Below are 20192 nucleotides of genomic sequence, written 5' to 3'. Positions count from 1 at the left end.
CTAAATACTGCTTATATGTTACGAGAGATTCTGTCTCTACCACCCTTTCAGGCAGTGAGCTCCAGACTCCCACCACCCTCTGGATGAAAACATTTCTCCTCAACTCCCCTCTTACTATTCTGCCTCTTAATTTAAATCTCTGCCCTCTGGTTATTGACCCTCTACTAATGGAATAACTGCCTTCCCATCCACCCTATCTATGCCCCTTATACATCTCCATCATGTCCCCCCCTCAACCTTGACTGATCCAAGGAAAACAGCTCCAGCCTATTGAATCTTTCCTCAAAACTCAGACCCTCCATCCCAGACAGCATCCTGGTGAATCTCCTCTGCACTTCCTCCAGTGAAATCACATCCTTCCCGTGGTGTGGTGGCCAGAACTGCACACAGTGCTCCAGCTGTGGCTGAACCAGCAGTTTATACAGTTCTTTGATGCCTCGTTTAATAAAGGCAAATATCCCACATGCCATCTTAACCACACCTTATTTACCTCTCCTTCTGCCTTCAGGGATCTGTGGATATGCACTCCAAGGTTCCTCTGATTTTCAGTACATTCCAGGGTGCTACCATTCACAGTGTAATCCTTTGCCTTAATAGCCCCCTCCCCAAGTGCCCTCACACTTGTCGGGGTTGAATTCCATTTGCCGCTGCTCTGCCCACCTGACCAGTGCACTGAAATCCTCCTGCAGTCTCCGTCTATCCTCACCATTCACCACCTGACCAATTTTCATGTTATCCATGAGCTTCTTGACCGTACTTCCTATTTTTAAGTCCGAATCATTCATTTACACCGCAAATGGCAGCGGCACTGAGCCCTGTGGAATCCCACTGGAAACAGAATTCCAGTCACAGAAACATCCCTCTAACATCACCCTCTGCTTCCTGCCTCTCAACCAATTATGGATCCAATGTGTTACTTTGCTTTGGATTCCATGGGCCTTTATTTTCTTGACCAAGGGGGAAGTCCATACAGACCACATCAAATGCATTATCCTCATCAATACCCCTGGTTACCTCCTCAAAAAAGTTGATTAAATTTGTCGAACACAACCTTCCCTTAACAAATCCATGCTGCTTACTGGGTTGTTGGTAAATGGAGGACACAGATAATTGAGAAAGAACCCAGATGGAAGATGAGAAATTCTTTTGATAGATTGAGGAGTGTCTGAAAGGGCGGTGGAAGCAGATTTAATAATAACTTTCAAAAGGGAACCGGGTAAGTTACATTGAAAGAAAATGTGTTTGGGTAGTGGGGGAAGAGCAGGGAGAGTGGGACTAATTGGATAAATCTTTCAAAGAACATGAACGGCCTCTTGCTAATCTGTAGATTTCTATAATTCTGTTGCAGTTGACAATGTGCATGGACATTAGATGGTGAAGTAAAAAGAAACATCTTTATATCAAAATGGGTTCACCTTTAGCGAGGAATTGCAGATGAAGGATCAGTACTGGATGAGGCTGTCACGAGGAATGAATTCAAAGTGTTAATTGTAAACCATCATAACAGAATAAAAACTTACTTTTGGGATGGCATTAAGGTAAGTCTTCAGATTGCCCAAGCTGTCTCCCAATAAGTTGCCACTATCTTGTAAGGATTCTGTTGCCTTCTCATTGCTGACAAACATGCAGATACTTCCCGCTCTGTGTGTGGGAGCATTCGGGGGGACAAAAAATCAAGTGTTATTGTTTCAGAAGAAAAAAGCCTCTGCATTTCGATAATGACTTTTCACAATGCCCAGAATGCCTTACAGACTAGTTGAATTCTTAATGTGTTTGAGTAATAATACTTTGGGCCAGGTTTTGCCATCACAATAAAGGTGAGGCGAATGGTACTCAGTGTTATTGATCTGCAAATGGTACAGTCACCCAGGCAAAGGCAAGATATACAATTAAACACAAAAAATCCACACGTGTGTCCAAGTTGTGCCTCTCCACTTTGTGAAAACAGCAACTCTTCATCTGATCCAGCATTGGCACACATTAAACCATGTTTCAGTTGCTGCATTTGGACAATAATAACACGTTAAGCTCATTGCAGAAGTTTAAATCTTGTCCATTCTACGTAGCCTAAGTGCCCTCATTAATTACTTCTCGTCACCCTCTCTGGCACTAACAATTAACTATTACAAATGTGGAGTCTCATTCCCTCCAGTTTTAATTCAGGATTTAAGAATGTCAGATTCTACATTTTGATCATTTTTAACTTTGCGGTTGAATCTTTTACCTTTCTCTTAATCCAATTTTCTTTCTCCGTTTACTTATCATTCATTACCTGGTTTGACATTATCTTCACCCACTCTGAGTTCCTTCTCCGTCCTCGCACTGTTTATTTCTTAATCCCTCGATCTGATTGTTTAAGGGGATAGCCAGGTGTTTCCTATTCACTCAGATTTCCCTCACTGAAACAATGATTCTATGATTCTATGAAACAATGTCAGCTCACACTTACAACACACCACGAAAACCCTTCAAATATCTAAGCATGCAAAGGCAAGTTTCACTTGTGGCAGGCAGATGCTGTTACCTGCCTCATGATAGCAAAATTATGGACTATTAAAATGAGCAAGTAAGTCATAACATTCTATTTTAAGTTGGTTTGAAAATTAATGTTGGTTTCTCCTTGTGGAAAAATCTACTTCAAAAGTGTCAACAATGACCTACAATATTGGGATCAGACTGTCCATTGCTTTGGGCTAGAATTTGCTCTGTGCTGTATTTCGAGCGCAGGGGTCATGATCCAAACTTGCTCATAGCTGATGAGTTAGAGTGAGGCAGAATGCAAACTTGGTGTTGGCTCCACATTTAATCGGACGTGGTGTTGGATTGACCAGTTCCCACATTGCAGGAAACCAAAGCATGGGCCAATAGCAAAAAATTAAAGTTAAAGTTTATTTATTAGTCACAAGTAGGCTTACATTCACACTGCAATGAAGTAACTGTGAAAATCCCCAACTGGCGCTGGGCGCAATCTCACGCCACGCTCCCGCTGCAGCGAAGACGAAGAAATTGGCGACCAGCCAAACCTCTGTTCACTGCAGCGGGATGGGAAAATCACGATGGCGTGTACAGTGATAAGATTCCGGCCTATGATCTTGAAGGCAGTCTATTCCTCGTAAAAGCAAATTGCACTCAACACATTAAAATAAAAGCAAAATCCCGCGGATATTGAAAATCTGACATAAAACAGAACATGTTGAAAAGACTCAGTAGGTCTGGCAGCATCTGTGGAGAGAGAAACAGAGTTTATGTTTTGAATCTGTATCAGGCTGTATCAGACTTGAAAAGTTAAATCTGTTTCTTTCTGCACAGATGCTGCCAGACCTGCTGAGTTTTTCCAGTGTTTTCTGTATTGTTTTGGACTCATAAGAACTAGGAGCAGGAGGAGGCCATCTGGCCCCTCAAGCCTGCTCCGCCATTCAATAAGATCATGGCTGATCTTTTTGTGGACTCAGCTCCACTTACCCGCCCACTCACCATAACCCTTAATTCCTTTACTGTTCAAAAATTTATCTATCCTTGCCTTAAAAACATTCAATGAGATAGCCTCAACTGCTTCACTGCGCAGGGAATTCCACAGATTCACAACCCTTTGTGTGAAGAAGTTCCTCCTCAACTCAGTCCTAAATCTGCACCCCCTTATTTTGAGGCCATGCCCCCTAGTTCTAGTTTCACCTGCCAGTGGAAACAACTTCCCTGCTTCTATCTTATCTATTCCATTCATAATCTTATATGTTTCTATAAAATCTCCCCTCATTCTTCTGAATTCCAATGAGTGTAGCCCCAGTCTACTCAATCTCTCCTCATAAGCCAACTCTGTCAACTCCAGAATCAACCTAGTGAATCTCCTCTGCACCCCCTCCAGTGCCAGTATATCCTTTCTCAAGTAAGGAGACCAAAACTGCACATAGTACTCCAGGTGTGGCCTCACCAGCACCTTATACAGCTGCAACATAACCTCCCTGTTTTTAAACTCTATCCCTCCAGCAATGAGGGACAAAATTCCATTTGCCTTCTTAATTACCTGCCGCACCTGCAAACCAACTCCTTGTGATTCTTGCACAAGGACACCCAGGTCCCTCTGTACAGCAGCATGCTGCAATTTTTTACCATTTAAATAATAGTCCATTTTGCTGTTATTCCTACCAAAATGGATGACCTCACATTTACCAACATTGTACTCCATCTGCCAGACCCTCGCCCACTCACTTAGACTATCTATATCCCTTTGCAGACTTTCAGCGTCCTCTGCACACTTTGCTCTGCCACTCATCTTAGTGTCATCTGCGAATTTTGACAGATTACACTTGGTCCCCAACTCCAAATCCTCTACGTAAATCCAGGCGTGTGCTGCTGAATGATTTTGCTGCGATTGTAATTCAGAAAGTGGAACTCCAGGCCAAAAACGCAGGGAGCAGCAAGCGTGCAGTTACAGTGCCGCAGGCCATAGTACTGGAGTCAGACAGGAGTGATGCCACTGGGGGTCCGGATGAACCCAGATCACCCTCAGGAGGGATTGGGAGCCAGGGCGGTCATTCCTGATCTCTGGGTCAGAGAATATGACAGCAGTACCTATTGTCATTGGCTGTACCTCAATTCACCATTGTTAAAAAAGAGATAAAGTTTAAAGTTTATTTATTAGTGTCACAAGTAGGCTTACATTAACACTGATGTGGAGTTGCCGGCGTTGGACTGGGGTGGGCACAGTAAGAAATCTCACACCAGCTTAAAGTCAACAAAGAACAAAGAAAATTACAGCACAGGAACAGGCCCTTTGGCCCTCGAAACCTGCACCGACCATACTGCCTGACTGAACTAAAACCCTCTACCCTTCCGGGGACCACATCCCGCTATTCCCATCCTATTCATGTATTTGTCAAGACAACCCTTAAAAGTCACTATCGTATCTGCTTCCACTACCTCCCCCGGCAACGAGCTCCAGGCACCCACCACCCTCTGTGTAAAACATCTGCCTCGTACATCTCCTTTAAACCTTGCCCCTTACACCTTAAACCTGTGCCCCCCAGTAATTGACTCTTCCACCCTGGGAAAAAGCTTCTGACTATCCACTCTGTCCATGCCCCTCATAATCTTGTAGACTTCTATCAGGTCACCCCTCAACCTCCGCTTGGTAGCACGAGTGCTCCGAAAGCTCGTGCTACCAAATAAACCTGTTGGACTTTAACCTGGTGTTGTGAGACTTCTTACATTAACACTGCAATGAAGTTACTGTGAAAATCCCCTAGTCGCCACACTCCGGTGCCTGTTTGGGTACACTGCGGGAGAATCTAGCGTGGCCAATGTATGTAACCAGCACGTCTTTCGGACAGTGGGAAGAAACCGGAGCACCCGGAGGAAACCCATGCAGACACGGGGAGAACGTGCAGATCCCGCAAAAACAGTGACCCAAGCCGGGAATCGAACCCAGGTCCCTGGTGCTGTGAGGCAGCAGTGATAACCTCTGTGCCACCATGCTGCCCTGATAGAATCTGGCTCCAACTTGGCAGAGGGCAGAGCAGAGCCTCTGCTGCATCTTTCACTAGCGTCTGATGAAAGATCATCTCCACCTGAAACGTTAACTCTGTTTCTCTCTCCATTGACGATGCCTGGCTTGTTGGGTTTTTCCAGCATTTTCTGTTTCTTGCTCGGATTTCCAGCATCAGTGCCGTACTTTGCTTCATCTCCCCGTCATCCGACAGACACAGAGACACTGTCAGTGCAGCCACCTTTGTGTGGGCAGATCACCAAATCCGCCAGCCTCCCTGTGAGGATGCAGTTAGACTCCAAACACAGGAACTCATCTCAATACCTCCAGAGACTATCCTCAGTATTTCCAGTAGTTATTCTTCCCCACAGGCGTGTGCCTGTTTCTTTCAATAATATTAACCGGGGCACTTGCATCCGGATACTTCTTCAACAGTGAGTGACAAACAAAGTGGTTGAATGTGGCCTCCAGCTTTGGAATTTGAATATCGAGGCAGCCAGTAAGACTGAGTGAGGTGGTGATATCAATGCGGCAGCAGTTTCTGGTGTATATAGGAGGTGCTGCACGAGGGCCCACTCCCCCAAGGTGAGAACACTAAGCACCCACAGGAAAGGAACTGAGGAAACACAGGGGGGAATAGTTCAGTTTTGTACGGATGAGCAGACATATTACGAAACAGATTTCTGTTGGTGGTTTTCATTTCAAAACCTTTAATCTTTTAAAAGATTACAAAAATTCTGGATCAGAACATGAGCCACCTGTCAGGATGCAACTCTCACTCCTTCACTTTTTTAAATCATTGACAGGACATGGACATCACTGGTTAAGCCTGCAGTTATTGCCCTTCCCAAATTGCCCTTGAAAAGGTGGTGGTGAGCTGCCTTCTTGAACCGCTGCAGTCCACGTGGTGTAGGTACACCCACAGTGCTGTTAGAGATTTTGACCCAATGACAGTGAAGGAACAGTGTAATCTTTCCAAGTCAGGATGGTGAGTGACTGGGAGAGGAACTTGAAGGTGGTGATGTTCCCATGTATCTAATACCCTTCCCCCTCTAGATGGTAGTGATTGTGGGTTTGGAATGTGCTGTCGAAGGAGCCTTGGTGATTTCCTGCAGTTCATCTTGTAGATGGTACACACAGCTGCCACCATGTGTTAGTGATGGAGGGAGTGGATATTTACGGAAGGAGCGCCACTCAAGCCATCTGCTTTGTCCTGGATGGTGTTGAGCTTCTTGAGTGTTGCTGGAGCTGCATTCATCCAGGCAAGTGGAGAGTATTCCATTACACTCCTGATTTGTGCCTTGTAGATGGTGGACAGGCTTTAGGGAAGTCAAGTGGTAAGTTTCTTAATGCAGGATTCCTAGCTGCTGATCTGCTCAGGTAACCACAGTATTTATATGGCTAGTCAAATTCAGATTCTGGTCAATGGTAACCCCCAGGATGTTGATAGTAGGGATTCAGTGAATGCCAAGGATTGAGGGTTCGATCCTCTTTTGTTGGACATGATCTGTGGTATGAGGGTTACTCGCCACTTGTCAGCCCAAGTCTTAATATTGTCCAGATCTTGCTGCATTTGGACATGAACTACTTCAATATCTGAGGAGTCGCGAATGGTGCTGAACATTGTGCAATCATCGGCGAACATCCCCACTTCTGACCTTATGATGGAGGGAAGGTCATTGATGAAGCAGCTGAAGGTGATTGGGCCTCAGACACTACCCTGAGGGACTCCTGTAGGGATGTCCTGGAGCTGAGATGATTGATCTCCAATCATCACAACCATCTTCCTTTGGGCTGGTCTGACTCCAACCAGCAGAAAGATTCCCCCCTGATTCCCATTGGTTCCAGTTTCGCTAGGGCTCCTTGATGCCACACTCAGTTAAATGCTGCCTTGATGTCAAGGACTGTCTCACCACGCTTCTGGAGTTCAGCTCTTTTGCCCATGCTTGAACCAAGGCTGTAATGAGATCAGGAGCTGAGTGACACTGACCCAAGCCATGGTAATGGTTGAGTGGGGGATATGCCGGGCCACGAGGTTACAGATTGTGGTTCAGTACAATTCTGCTATTAGTGATGGTCCACAGCGCCTCATAGATGTCCAATCTGGAGTTGCTAGATCTGTTCAAAGTCTGTCCCATTTGGCACAGGTGACAATGCCACACAACACAGTCTGTAAGGTATGATTCCGTGAGTATGACAGTCAGGCTGCTGCTTGACTAGTCTGTGAGGTAGCACTCTCTATTTTGGCACAAGCCCCCAAGATGTTAGCAGGGAGGATTTTGCAGTGTTGATAAGGCTGGGTTTGCAGTTGTCTAGGTTAATGCTGGATGGTCCATCCAGTTTCCTTCCTTTATTATTCACTTGTTTTAAGCAGTTTGATACAACTGAGAGGCTTGCTGGGTCAATTCACAGGGCAGTTGAAAGTCAGCCACATTGCTATGGGCCTGGCATCCAGGTAAGGATGGCAGATTTCCCTTCACTGAAGGGGATTGGAGAAACAGTAGGATTTGTACAAGAATCGACAATAGCTTTGTGCAATTTTATTTCCACATGTTCATTGAAATCAGGGTCCCCCATCTGCTGTGATGGGATTTGAACCCAGCTCCCCAGAGCATTACCCTGGGTCTCATGAATACCGGACCAGTGACAGTGCCACTATACCACTATTTAGCTGTCAGGGTTGTATCTCTCACTCCAAATGTCTTCTTGCACTGATCCATAAAAAATCCCACAGAATTATTACAGTTGATCTCCATGCCAATCTAGCCCTCCCCTCCATTAATCTCTTACTGCCTGCCTGCCTCAGATATCCTGTTGACTACTCACAACTGAGATTTCCCAAGGAGACCCTTAACAGGTTCCCCAAAGTCTAAATGCATCAAAGCTGCAGTAGATTTAATCCAGAGATTTACTCTGTATCTAACCCCATGATGTACCTGTCCTGGGAGTGTTTGATGGGGACAGTGTAGAGGGAGTTTTACTCTGTATCTAACCCCGTGTTGTACCTGTCCTGGGAGTGTTTGATGAGGACAGCGTAAAGGGAGCTTTACTCTGTCTCTAACCCCATGCTGCACCTGTCCTGGGAGTGTTTGATGGGGATAATGTAGAGGGAGCTTTGCTCTATCTCTAACCCCGTGCTGTACCTGTCCTGTGAGTGTTTGATGGGGACAGTGTAGAGGGAGCTTTACTCTGTCTCTAACCCCGTGCTGTACCTGTCCTGGGAGTGTTTGATGGGGGCAGTGTAGAGGGAGCTTTGCTCTGTCTCTGACCCCCCTAGTGTATCTGCCCTTCAAGCATCTGATTAAAAATCTATTCACTGCTAAATGAAAATCTGTTTGCATCAGCATGCAGACATTCCTAATGAGCTCATAAATCTACCCAGAAAAGTTGGAAAAGTACACATTTTGATGAAAATTTCTGAATCTTCAGGAAAAGCTAAACACTCACAGGATCACTGTTGTAATCAGGAACAAGATGGCTGCCAGGGTCTTCCTCCTGCAGTTAGTCGATTTAGTCTGCTCCTGGTACAGCTTCCCTCCACAGTTCCCACAACACCGGCAGCAGCAGAAGCAAAGACCAACCAAGGGCATGAGGAGGAAGAAGAGAATTCCAATGACCGCGCACACAATGAAGCCAACCTCATACAGCAAAACCTGGATAAGACGAGGATATAAACTGGATTATTTATTCAGTCTAGCAATGAAAGCGGAGGAGTTACGAGGGTCAGATTGCTGTTTGCCAGTGACTCCCATCGAGCAGTCGAGAACCCAAAGCCCGTTTAATACCATGCCCAATTTCCTTTACAGGTTGATTCACAGAAAAACAAACTGCTCAGAGTGTAAAACTGCACTCACGATTATTACCGCTCAAGATTGAGTTTAAATCCAACCCTCTGTCTCCCCTCATTCACTGAACCTCTACACTCTGGAACTCCACAACTCTTTCAGTAATTTACACAGTCTACAGGCTCTGAAATGTGGCATCCTCTCTGCATTAATCTGATTGCCAACAGTAATCCCTGCATCAATTAACCTTTCATCACCCCTCACAGAAGTGGATATTTGAATTGCTTTGAGGTTGAGACTGTTTTATGCAGGTGTTTAATAAGTACTTGCCGCACTCAGATGTCCCTCAGTTAAGAGGCCAATGGGCCTATTGTTTTTGATGGTGTTGCTTAGGGGAAGCTGTCACCATGGAATCCACTTTGTCAAATTGTGCCTGCTCTTTCCTCCACCTCCATCTAAATTTCCAACAGGCAGGTGAGGCACCGGTGTTCTGATTTCTCTGGAGTGTGACACATGCCATGGTGCAGCTTTCCCTGGATGCTGAATGCAGAAAGCCAGCAGGGATTATGTGCTCAAGTCCTGGCATGCGGCTTCACCCACAACCCTCGGACCCGATGCTGAGAGTGCTCCCAATGGAAATAAGCTTATAATGTTGTTGGAGCGACATCAAAGCCCAACTGGTTAATTAATATCCTTTAGGAAAGGAAACCTGCTGTCCTCACCCTTTCTGGACCTCAGGAGGACTCTTAACTTCTCTTTAAAATGTTGCAGCAATTCATTAAGACCAGCATCACTCTCTCAGAGCAACATGCAATGATGCAGGACTTGCAGTGAGACCCATATCACAAGAATCAATTGTATTTATTTGAAAAAGCAATGTGATTAAATTCGGTCGGCACGGTAGCACAGTGGTTAGCACTGCTGCTTCACAGCTCCAGGGACCCGGGTTCGATTCCCGGGTCGGGTCACCGTCTGTGTGGAGTTTGCACATTCTCCTCGTGTCTGCGTGGGTTTCCTCCGGGTGCTCCGGTTTCCTCCCACAGTCCAAAGATGTGCGGGTTAGGTTGATTGGCCAGGTTAAAAATTGCTCCTTAGAGTCCTGGGATGCGTAGGTTAGAGGGATTAGTGGGTAAATATGTGGGGGTAGGGCCTGGGTGGGATTGTGGTCGGTGCAGACTCGATGGGCCGAATGGCCTCCTTCTGCACTGTAGGGTTTCTATCTATGAACATAAATTTTCATAAATTCTTTCATGTCTACTGTACACATTACTGAGTTCGCTGGATAGAGGCTGCCTGTTTCCATTCCCTGGTGAATTAGTTGTGTTTTATCTGGTGTTCAGTGAATAAATTACAATTTATCCACTTTTCCATGGATTTGTATCCATTCCAACTACCCCTAATCCTAGTGAGTGAGTATTCTTGGTAATGTGCTAAGGTATTACATTTGATGTTGCAAATTAGACCATAACATGTAGAGGCAGAAGTAGGCCATTCGGCCCATCGAGTCTGCCCCGCCATTCAATGAGATCATGACTGATCTGATATAATCCTCAACTCCACTTTCCCACCATATCCCCATAACCCTTGGTTCCCTTATTAAAAATCTGTCTGTCTCAGCCTTGAACATACTTAATGACCCGGCCTCCACAGCCCTCTGTGGGAAAGAATTCCACAGATTCACTACCCTCTGAGAGAAGAAATTCCTCCTCATCTCTGTCTGAAATGAGCAACCCCTTCCTCTGAGATTATGTCCTCTGGTCCTAGACTTCCCACAAGGGGAAACAGCCTCTCAGCATCCACCCTGTCAATCCCCCTGAGAATCTGATATGTCTCAATAAGGTCGCCTCTCATTCCTTTAAACGCCAATGAATACAGGCCCAACCTACTCAACCTCTCCTCATGAGAAAATCCCTCCATATCTGGGATCAGCTTACAAACCTTCTCTGGACTGCCTCCAATGCCAGAATATCTTTCTTTAGATAAGCAGACCAAACTGTTCACAGTATTCCAGGTGTGGCCTAACTCATGTCATGCATAGCTTTTGCAAGACTTCCTATTTTGATGCTCCATTCCCTCTAAAATAAAGACCAACATTCCATTTGCCTTCCCTATTGCTGCTGAACTTTAGGCACGAGCACCCCAAAGCCCTCTGTGCTGCAGCTTTCTGCAGTCTTTCTCCATTTAAATAATATTCAGCTCCTTTATTCTACCCACCAAAGTGCAGAACTTCACATGTTCCAACATCATATTCCATCTGCCAAGTTCTTGCCCACTCATTTAACCTGTCTATATCCCTCTGTAGACCCTGTGACATCCTCACCACCTGCCTTCCTACCTATTTTTACGTCATCCACAAACTTGGCAATAGCACATTCTCTTCTCTTGTCCAAGTCATTAATATATATTGTGAATAATTGTGTCCTCCAGCACTGATCTCTGCGGCACTCCACTAGTTACAGGTTATCATCCTGAAAATGCTTCTCTGTCGCAGTTCTCTGTCTGCTATCAGTTAGCCAATCCTCTCTCCATGTGAATCCTCTATGTCAGGGTGAGGAGCATCAGAGAAGTGTTAATGTTGTTGCTTCACCATCGCAGCTGGAGGAAGTTTAATTCAAACAATAAAATCTGGAATTGAAAACTAGTCTCACAAATGGTGACCATGAAACTATCATTGATTGTCGTAAAAACCCATCTGGTTCACTAATGTCCTTTAGGGAAGGAAATCTGCCATCCTTACCCGGTCTGGCCTACATGTGACTCCAGGGTCACAGCAATGTGGTTGACGCTTAACTGTCCTCTGAAATGGCCGAACGCGACACTCAGTTCAAGGGCAATAGGGATGGGCAATAAATGCTGGCCCAGCCAGCGACACCCACATCCAGCGAATAAATAAAGAAATGATGAACAGGTTCAGAAAGATTGGCTGCTTTTAATTTGATATTTAATTGATTTGATTATTTGTGTTTGTGAGACCATGGTTGCTCATGCAAACAAAGTGTTGCTTTGTAAAGTAGCGACCATGAATCCATGGAAATATTAATGACGCTTCAAGAAGGATCAAAGGAACCTCCCGCATGGGATCGTATTAAGATTCTGTTTGTTGACTGTAGAGAAAGGAATGTAAAGAGACAATAAAAGGATATCAAATACTCTTGCACAGAAACAGGGGCATTGAGGTAGAAATATAGTCATTGCTCCTTTTCTGGGCAAATAGCCAACAGTACCAGACCTGAAGGCCTGAGTGACACTCGATATTAGGCCTTGGGGATCAATTGAATAATTTGGGTGAGCAGTCAGCAACTTGATCTGCTTTGCCTGCCCTGCTACCAGCGGCCTTCTGGGAAGTACCACAAGGGCCAGGGGGTGCGCAAAGGGATAGGGAGATAGCAATGTTTGCCTGGATCTCAGGGAGCTTTTCACAAAGCCATTTGCTAGGCTGCACCCAGTCCCATACCAGGAAAAACTGACTGAAGCTTTGGTGTGTGCAAGCCCAAAATTCCCAATCAGGGATTCAGGCCCAACTAATGAACACAAAGGGTCTAATGAGTGTTTTAGGCAGACCCTGGGCAGAGACTAGCAGTGCCCTGTTTCCCGCTCAGGAGTAAACATAACTCTGGTTCCTCGGGCCATAGAATCAGTTGAATGATCTGCCTCCCATAGTGAATAAAAACCAAGTCAAACTGCTTCTCACACCCAGTGCAGTGAATGGGTAATAATCAGAAACAGGCAGATGGAGTCATCCTTGTGTTCAAGCTGAGAGTGATCAGGATAATGGGAATGCTGAGTGTTCGGAATTGGCTTCATCATCCTTTCCTCATTTAGCGATCGTTAAGAATGCTATCTCTCAGAGATACTTTCCAATGCCAATGCTTTATCTTCAACCTAACAATACAGAAACTCACTGATTCTTTCACTCTTCTTACCTTTTGATATTTGTTCTCTAATTCTGAAGCATTTTTTACAAGTGTCTTGACTATATCTGAAAAACAGAAATAGGAGACTTTGTTAGCAAGCATAAATAATTATTATTCATTTTGTACAGAGAGATGGTGATTATCTGTGACTATGTGAGAGACTGCAGGTGTCGATCTCCTGCCACTTTTGTACGTCAGCCACTGTCTACATGATGCCTGCCTCTCACAGGGTGAATAATTCAGTTGGATATACATGTGTTCTGTGATCAATAGAGAATGGGCTGTGTATACTTTTTGACAGTAAGAAGTTTAACAACACCAGGTTAAAATCCAACAGGATTATTTGGTAGCAAAAGCCACACAAGCTTTCGGAGCCCCAAGCCCCTTCTTCAGGTGAGTGGGAATTCTGTTCACAAACAGAGCATATAAAGACACAAACTCAATTTACATGAATAATGGTTGGAATGCGAATACTTACAGCTAATCAAGTCTTTAAGAAACAAAACAACGTGAGTGGAGAGAGCATCAAGACAGGCTAAAAAGATGTGTATTGTCTCCAGACAAGACAGCCAGTGAAACTCTGCAGGTCCAGGCAACTGTGGGGGTACTTTTTGATGCAGACTACATGGGTGAAACTTAATGACAAAGATAAAGATGTTTAAATGCCACAGAGTTAAACTGGTTGGAAACTAACTACTTGTAAGTATGAAGCAATTAAGAACAAAGAACAAAGAACAGTACAGCACAGGAAACAGGCCCTTCGGCCCTCCAAGCCTGTGCCGCTCCTTGGTCCAACTAGACCAATCGTTTGTATCCCTCCATTCCCAGGCTGCTCATGTGACTATCCAGGTAAGTCTTAAACGATGTCAGCGTGCCTGCCTCCACCACCCTACTTGGCAGCGCATTCCAGGCCCCCACCACCCTCTGTGTAAAAAACGTCCCTCTGATGTCTGAGTTATACTTCGCCCCTCTCAGCTTGAGCCCGTGACCCCTCGTGATCGTCACCTCCGACCTGGGAAAAACTTCCCACTGTTCACCCTATCTATACCCTTCATAATCTTGTATACCTCTATTAGATCTCCCCTCATTCTCCGTCTTTCCAAGGAGAACAACCCCAGTCTACCCAATCTCTCCTCATAGCTAAGACCCTCCATACCAGGCAACATCCTGGTAAACCTTCTCTGCACTCTCTCCAATGCCTCCACGTCCTTCTGGTAGTGCGGCGACCAGAACTGGACGCAGTATTCCAAATGTGGCCTAACCAGCGTTCTATACAGCTGCATCATCAGACTCCAGCTTTTATACTCTATACCCCGTCCTATAAAGGCAAGCATACCATATGCCTTCTTCACCACCTTCTCCACCTGTGTTGCCACCTTCAAGGATTTGTGGACTTGCACACCTAGGTCCCTCTGTGTTTCTATACTCCTGATGACTCTGCCATTTATTGTATAACTCCTCCCTACATTATTTCTTCCAAAATGCATCACTTCGCATTTATCCGGATTAAACTCCATCTGCCACCTCTCCGCCCAATTTTCCAGCCTATCTATATCCTGCTGTATTGCCCGACAATGCTCTTCGCTATCCGCAATTCCAGCCATCTTCGTGTCATCCGCAAACTTGCTGATTACACCAGTTACACCTTCTTCCAAATCATTTATATATATCACAAATAGCAGAGGTCCCAGTACAGAGCCCTGCGGAACACCACTGGTCACAGACCTCCAGCCGGAAAAAGACCCTTCGACCACTACCCTCTGTCTCCTATGGCCAAGCCAGTTCTCCACCCATCTAGCCACTTCTCCTTGTATCCCATGAGCCTTAACCTTCTTAACCAACCTGCCATGTGGGACTTTGTCAAATGCCTTACTGAAATCCATATAGACGACATCCACGGCCCTTCCTTCATCAACCGTTTTTGTCACTTCCTCAAAAAACTCCACCAAATTTGTAAGGCACGACCTCCCTCTTACAAAACCATACTGTCTGTCACTAATGAGATTGTTCCGTTCTAAATGCACATACATCCTGTCTCTAAGAATCCTCTCCAACAACTTCCCTACCACGGACGTCAAGCTCACCGGCCTATAATTTCCTGGGTTATCCCTGCTACCCTTCTTAAACAACGGGACCACATTCGCTATCCTCCAATCCTCAGGGACCTCATCCGTGTCCAAAGAAGCGACAAAGATTTCCGTCAGAGGCCCAGCAATTTCACCTCTCGTCTCCCTGAGCAGTCGAGGATAGATGCCATCAGGCCCTGGGGCTTTGTCAGTTTTAATGTTCCCTAAAAAACCTAACACTTCCTCTCTTGTAATGGAGATTTTCTCTAACGGGTCAACACCTCCCTCCGAGACACTCCCGGTTAACACGCCCCTCTCCTTCGTGAATACCGATGCAAAGTATTCATTTAGGATCTCCCCTATTCCCTTGGGTTCTAAGCATAATTCCCCTCCTTTGTCCCTGAGAGGTCCGATTTTCTCCCTGACAACTCTTTTGTTCCTAACTGACAACTCTTTTGTTCCTAACTGACAACTCTTTTGTTCCTAACTGACAACTCTTTTGTTCCTAACTGACAACTCTTTTGTTCCTAACTGAATTACTGAGAGGTTCAATGACCTTTTTCCATTATCACTTGTCTTATGTTCTTGAGACAAGTCCTGTGGTGCAGTGGGTAGCGTCCCTGCCACTGAGCCAAAACAAAGGTACAGGATTAGGCCATTCAACCAGTCAAGTCTGTTCCGCCATTCAATACTATCATGGCTGATTGGACACTTCAATGCCTTTTACCCATTATCACCATAACCCTTTCCATCATGATGAATCAGAAATCTGTCAATCTCTACATGAAACATACACAATGACTGAGCTTCCACAGCCCCTTGGGGTAGAGAATTCCAAAGATTCACAACCCTCTGTGGAAAGAAATTTCTCCTCATCTCGGTCCTAGGAGGCTTCCCCCTTATTTCGAAATTGTGTCCCTGGTTCCAACCTCCCAACCAAGGGAAACAAGATGGAAGGAGATTTAGAAATGGACAAATGGAACGATGGAAGAAATTAACATTTAGAATAATATAATAAGAATGTAAAGTAATAAAATGGATTAATAAGATAAAAGAAAGAAATAAAATAAATGGAAATAGGTTGAAGGTGGAGGAGAGAGTTGATGCTCTGAAGCTGTTGAGCTCAATGTTTAGTCTGGAAGGCTGCATTGTAGGGATTCTATAGTTCTATTGCTGGTGCTCCTTACCAAAATCCATGGAGCAACTCCTTTATAATGATACATTTTTCTTATTTAATTTATTTAAACAATTCCCAACAACAGCTTTTCACCAATCAATGAATTTACAGTTTTCGTGTGATATCACTCCTGGATTTTCCCGTTCCCCAGGTAGAGGTGTCCCTCACAGGTCCGGCTGAATCTACTCCAGGAAGGTGAGCTCTGAGTTCAAGTCCCCCCAGGACTTGAGGGCCAAGAAGGTGCATCCATTATGTGGCCAAACAGGTTGAGTATTAACCTCCAAATCCTTCCCACACATGCCAATGGATGCAATTAGAGTAGGAGAGATTCCTGGTCAGTCGTGTGAAGGAAAAGTTTTTTTATTTATTAATGTCACAAGTCGGCTTACATTAACACTGCAATGAAGTTATTGTGAAAATCCCCTATTCGCCACACTCCGGCGCCTGTTCGGGTACACTGAGGGAGAAGTTAGCATGGCCAATGCATCTAACCAGCACGTCTTTCAGATTGTGGGAGGAAACTGGAGCACCCGGAGGAAACCCAAGAAGGAAAGAATGTTGGCGCCTCTACCATCACTATCCATTAAAAGTGCAAGTTGCCACAGCAACCGGAACCCCAAAGCACACTGTAACACTACCACCGTGATCTTTGGGAAGGAGGGTGGGGAGGAAGAGAAGTTTGTTCCGCTGCACCATTAACAAGGTGCATGAAATTGAAAACTGAGACAGTCGCGATTATGTGGAAAGGTGCTGCTGGGATCGTGTTTCTAATTTGTTGGTAACCAGGCAATTAATCTGCAATTTTCAGCATAAAGAATTATCATTTCAATCAGCAGTAACACACGCTTTCCTAGAATCATAGAATCCCCACAATGCAGAAGGAGGCCATTCGGCCCATCAAGTCTACACTGAACTCAATCCCATCATGGTCCTATCCCCGTAACCCCACATATTTACCCTTCTAATCCCCTGACACTAAGGGGCAATTTATTGTGGCCAATCCACCTAACCTGCACATCTTTGGACGGTGGGAGGAAACCGGAGCACCCGGAGGAAACCCACGCAGACACGGGGAGAACATGCTAACTCCACACAGACAGTGACCTGAGGCCGGAATTGAACCAGGGTCCCTGACGCTGTGTGGCAGCAGTGCTACCCGCTGTGCCACCACACCTCCCCCAGTTTCCTTTTATTATTTTGCAGAAAGATACCACTCACTCTCAGAACGATATCTTGTTCTGTAGATTTGCAGTGCTTGCCCTTGTATGAACTCTCAAGGACAATGTTGTGAAACTGTCAAGGAAATCAAGGGAAATTAATTTACAGAAGAGGACTAAAGATGACGTAAGATGTAAACTAGCTACTGGAATTCTATTTGCCAGCACAAAGCGAATTCTACCCATGGGAGTGTTTAATGAATGCAATGTTTATTGTACAGAATGCCGAGTAGGTGAATTTCACTGATTGCACTGGCACACCTTGGCCATAACACTGACACACCCAGCACTCTTATTCACTCCCCTCTTTGCCAAGTTAAGTAGCAGGTTGGTGCTCTTTATTATCGCTGTTTGTTATCGGTATGGAGCGAGAAATAAGGATCACTTTGCACAAATGAAATGACAAACTTTGACCATGAAAGGGGTTCGGAATTCAGGGCTCCAAACAACACAAACCTCTTCCTCTGTGCCATGTATGACCGCAAGCATCAGAGAGTTTCACCTCATGCATTAGGAGGAGGTGGTGGTGTAGTGGTATTGTCGCTGTACTAGTAATCCACAGACCCAGGGTAATGCACTGGGGACCCGGGTTCAAATCCCACCATGGTGGATGGTGAACTTTAATTTCAATACAAATCTGGAATGAAAAGTCTAATGTTGACCTTGAAACTGATGTCCCTCAGGGAAGGAAATCTGCCACCCTTACCCAGTCTGGCTTTTGTGTGACTCCAGACAGCAATGCAATTGACTCCTAAATACCCTCTGAAATGGTACAAGAAACCACTCAGTTCAAGGGGCAACTAGGAATGGGTAATAAATGCTGGCCCAGCTGCTTAGTACCGCACTTGGACCAAGGTGGTAAAGAGTCTGGAGCTGAGTGACTGATAGAGCCCAAACTGAACAACAGCGATTGCTCTGTAAGTGCTGCCAATGACAACCGCCATCACTTTAAGATGATGAGAGTGAACTGAGAGGCTTGTGATTGCATTTGTCCTGCCTTTTATGGATGGACAGGACATACCTGGGCAATTTTCCACACACATCAGTATTATATCTGCACTGGGGCAGCCATGACAACTGAGGTAGAGAGAAAATCATAACTAGGAAACATTTTCAAACTAGACTGTGAAAGTAGCCCAATGGACTATTGGTAAGAAGAAAATTCAGGGAGGACAGCAGGAAGTCCTCACCCAGAGAGTGATCACATGTGGTGTAGCATTTTGGAAACAGAATGCGGGTAATTCCAGCACGCTGAAAATTGCTCAGTTTTTCTCAAGCGGCGAGGATTATAAACATCCCCAACATTTCCAGTCACAGCGTCTATTTCAATGCTTCTCTGTGCTCGGTGGCTATGATAAGATGGGGCTGTGTTTGCTTCCAACATGATGCAGGTGTGGTTGTACCATTTTACTCCATGGTGTCATTGTGAGTACAGTAAGAAGTCTCACAACACCAGGTTAAAGTCCAACAGGTTTATTTGGTAGCAAATACCATAAGCTTTGGGAGCACAGCTCCTTCGTCAAATGGAGTGGATATCTGTTCTCAAACAGTGCAAACAGACACAGAAATCAAATTACAGAATACTGATTAGAATGCAAATCTCTACAGCCAGCCAGGTCTTAAATGTACAGACAATGTGGGTGGAGGGAGCATTCAACACAGGTTAAAGAGATGTGTATTGTCTCCAGACAGAACAGCTAGAGAACAGATATCCACTCCATCTGACGAAGGAGCTGTGCTCCGAAAGCTTATGGTATTTGCTACCAAATAAACCTGTTGGACTTTAACCTGGTGTTGTGAGACTTCTTACTGTGCTTACCCCAGTCCAACGCCGGCATCTCCACTCCATGTCCTTGTGAGTGACAGAGATCGGAACTACTCATTCTTTCAATCTCAGCGTGACATTCATCTTTTCCATTTAGTTTCTCGTTTTATTTAAGCAACATTCAAACTGGCAGCAATCCTAATGAGAACAAGTGATTCTCTGCAATAGCTCATTGTCAGCCTTTGGAGGATATTGGTTAGACAGACCCGATTGCAAATCTGGCCATAATTACCAATGTGCAACTCAAATCTACGAAGAACAATATTGCTAGGTCCAAATATCAGAAAGTAGGCAACATCCAGGAGTAAAGCTGAGCAGGTTGATTCACTGCAGACTCACAAACTGGTGAAGCAAAGGGGGTTCATGGTGGGCCGGGGAGGGGGGAAAATCTAAACCAGCTTGGGAACATCAACTTCCGATGCAGTCGGCACCAAACAGAAACATTGACAGAAATGTTATCATAGAAATCATAGAAACCCTACAGTACAGAAAGAGGCCATTCGGCCCATCGAGTCTGCACCGACCACAATCCCACCCAGGCCCTACCCCCATATCCCTACATATTTTACCCGCTAATCCCTCTAATCTACGCATCCCAGGACACTAAGGGGCAATTTTAACATGGCCAATCAACCTAACCCGCACATCTTTGGACTGTGGGAGGAAACCGGAGCACCCGGAGGAAACCCACGCAGACATGAGGAGAATGTGCAAACTCCACACAGA

At 45.2% G+C, this 20192-nt stretch overlaps 1 protein-coding gene across 1 annotated transcript in view; it reads right to left on the bottom strand.

Annotated features, from left to right (window-relative positions):
- Positions 1 to 20192, bottom strand: part of prom2 (prominin 2) — a 92125-nt gene that overhangs the window by 66037 nt on the left and 5896 nt on the right. The window contains exons 2-4 of the mRNA XM_078223038.1: positions 13191 to 13246; positions 8930 to 9135; positions 1521 to 1641 (exon numbers count right to left, since the gene is read on the bottom strand). Coding sequence (XP_078079164.1) covers positions 1521 to 1641; positions 8930 to 9135; positions 13191 to 13246 — 383 coding nt within the window. The remainder of the gene's footprint in view (positions 1 to 1520; positions 1642 to 8929; positions 9136 to 13190; positions 13247 to 20192) is intronic.

The sequence above is a fragment of the Mustelus asterias genome, chromosome 11, assembly GCF_964213995.1.
Source record: "Mustelus asterias chromosome 11, sMusAst1.hap1.1, whole genome shotgun sequence".
Taxonomy (NCBI): Eukaryota; Metazoa; Chordata; class Chondrichthyes; order Carcharhiniformes; family Triakidae; genus Mustelus; species Mustelus asterias.
The sequence above is the reverse complement of the archived record's forward strand: the minus strand, read 5'-3'. Positions and strand labels throughout refer to the sequence as shown.